Source organism: Danio aesculapii, chromosome 13, assembly GCF_903798145.1.
Source record: "Danio aesculapii chromosome 13, fDanAes4.1, whole genome shotgun sequence".
NCBI lineage: Eukaryota > Metazoa > Chordata > Actinopteri > Cypriniformes > Danionidae > Danio > Danio aesculapii.
In genome coordinates this window covers 21,806,725-21,809,174 of record NC_079447.1, presented here as the reverse complement: position 1 = coordinate 21,809,174, position 2,450 = coordinate 21,806,725, and the positions used below count along the sequence as shown (strand labels likewise).

The 2,450-nt window shown below is 42.2% G+C and overlaps 1 protein-coding gene across 1 annotated transcript; it reads left to right on the top strand.

The window, feature by feature from the left end:
• The first annotated feature begins 281 nt into the window (after positions 1-281).
• On the top strand, positions 282-2,450 carry six6a (SIX homeobox 6a). The gene is made up of 2 exons (XM_056471069.1): positions 282-994; positions 2,105-2,450. The coding sequence occupies exons 1-2, from the start codon at positions 423-425 to the stop codon at positions 2,268-2,270; spliced, it is 738 nt and encodes a 245-aa protein (XP_056327044.1). The 5' UTR covers positions 282-422; the 3' UTR covers positions 2,271-2,450.

Genomic DNA, 2,450 nt, shown 5'->3' with positions numbered 1-2,450 from the left:
GTCAAAATGACGCTTTGACGTTTTCACTGAAAGGCGCTGTTGCGCGCTGGGTGGTGCTGAAATCTAGTGCAGCTTCACGCGTGATTGGCAAACCTGACAGTGATTGACGTGTGTCCATGGCAACCAGGCAGCCAATCTGACAAGTCCAATAGAATATCGGCAGCAGGGGCTAAATGTTCTTTTATTTTGCTCTTCAGAAAACACCTTGCTTTCCAGTTTTTATGCTCACACTAAATCAAAGACGAGATTTTGCCGTTCAGGCTGCTTGAGCCTGCCGCACGGCATCGCTCCTCGGCGCGTTTTATGACACAGCTGTTAACTTTTGCCGTTTTCTGACAGACAGGCTAAACAAAAAGAGGGGCGAGACAGACGAGGAGCTGCACCAGACAGGAGGACCAAAGGAGAGAAACATTACAGTCTCCATGTTCCAGCTGCCCATTTTGAATTTCAGCCCCCAGCAAGTCGCGGGGGTCTGTGAGACGCTCGAAGAGAGCGGAGACGTGGAGAGGCTCGGCCGCTTTCTTTGGTCACTCCCGGTGGCGCCGTCCGCCTGCGATGTGCTCAGTAAGAACGAGTCTGTCCTGCGCGCGCGCGCGGTCGTGGCCTTTCACGCGGGCAACTTCCGCGAGCTCTACCACATATTGGAGAACCACAAATTCACGAAGGACTCACACGCGAAGCTGCAGGCGCTCTGGCTTGAGGCGCACTACCAGGAGGCTGAGAAACTCCGTGGGCGTCCGTTGGGACCCGTGGACAAGTACCGTGTTCGAAAGAAGTTTCCACTGCCTCGGACGATATGGGACGGGGAACAGAAAACGCACTGCTTTAAGGAGAGAACGCGGCATCTGCTGAGAGAGTGGTACCTGCAGGACCCTTACCCAAATCCCAGCAAAAAAAGAGAGCTGGCGCAGGCAACTGGACTCACACCCACGCAAGTGGGCAACTGGTTTAAAAACCGGAGGCAAAGGGACCGGGCGGCAGCGGCCAAGAACAGGTACACACATCTCTACTACACTGTATAAAGGCAGCGCTTTTGTGATTAGACTATGTATTAACTGTTTAATAATAAAAAAGTCTAATTCATTCATGGCGTAATTTAACATAAAATAATGTGCAAATCGACTGCACTCATAAAATGACGGTTCTTTTCTGTGGGTCAGCCTGAGAACCTTTAAGATCCATGAAACCTGTCCAGTCGACAAAATGTTCTTTACAGTGGAAAAGGGTTCTTCAGATTTCTGAAAATGTTTTATAAGAAAAATTGTTATTTAAAGAATTCACTTAAACATTTTGAAAAAAAAAAACACTAAAAAGGCAAAAAAAAAAAAAAAAAAAAAAAAAAAAAAGTCCTTTTGGAGCTCTTATTTGTAGAAGTGTAAGCTAGTAGTGGGCAATGCTAGAATTCACCTTTTAAGAATTATTTATAGGGTATTTTAGACATCTGTTCTGATGTATGTTGTTTTATAGCAGAGTTATTTATGACACTAAAACTGTCTTATAAAATCGATTTAATAAACAAAAAATATAATAAATTTTGTCTGGATTAAGAAATACAAAAACTAAAATCATGCCGGTGCCCTAGTATTAAATGCCCTATTTTTGACTCAGCTCCTTTACCAAATTATTACATTTCTATGACCAAATAAAAATCTGTAAATCGTGGTTTGGTTTTTAAATCCTTCAACGTCTTTTTTATCCATTATTTCTGCACCAATATTTTTTGTTATTGCCGTAAGTAGACTATTTATGCTTATATATATATATATATATATATATATATATATATATATATATATATATATATATATATATATATACACACACACACACAAGTAATTTTATATAATACAAATGCATTTACAACCAGTAATATTTTCTATTGGTTTAAGAGGATATTATAATCGAACAAGCCTAATTATTGTTTCCCCACACCTAAAACATGTGTGTTTTAATATAATTCAATACCAACCCAAAATTAATTAATTTAAACAGATCGTCAGTGTGTATTTTGTACTAGTGTATAATAATCACTCCTCTGTCTCTAGTTAAAGCTATGAATGTCGATATATATTCATTGACTTTTTGTCTCGTTCCAACCCCGTAGGCTACAGCAGCAGGTTCTGTCCGGTGGCTCGGTCCGATCGCTGGGGGACGATGACACCACGGTAGACCGCCTAGGTCCCGCCTCAAGCCCAGAAGTCAGCCTCTCGAGCAAGGCCGCCACCTCCGCCATCTCCATCACCTCCAGCGACAGTGAATGTGACATCTAACGTGACAGGCTTCAAAAGAGCAAACCGAAGAACTGTAAGAGACAATCTCGCAACAAAACTTTAGTGCCTGCAACCGGCCCAAAGAGAGGCCAAAATGAAAGATGGAAAGAAAACCATCACACACTTTCATTTCCCATTCGTTGATTTGATCGAAATGGGCAGTGCTTCTCACGAAGACAG

Bases quoted from the DNA above. Each gene is read 5' to 3' on its own strand.
- six6a (XM_056471069.1), top strand. From the start codon at position 423: ATGTTCCAGCTGCCCATTTTGAATTTCAGCCCCCAGCAAGTCGCGGGG. The intron at 995-2,104 runs GTACACACATCT...CCAACCCCGTAG, and splicing joins GCGGCAGCGGCCAAGAACAG to GCTACAGCAGCAGGTTCTGT.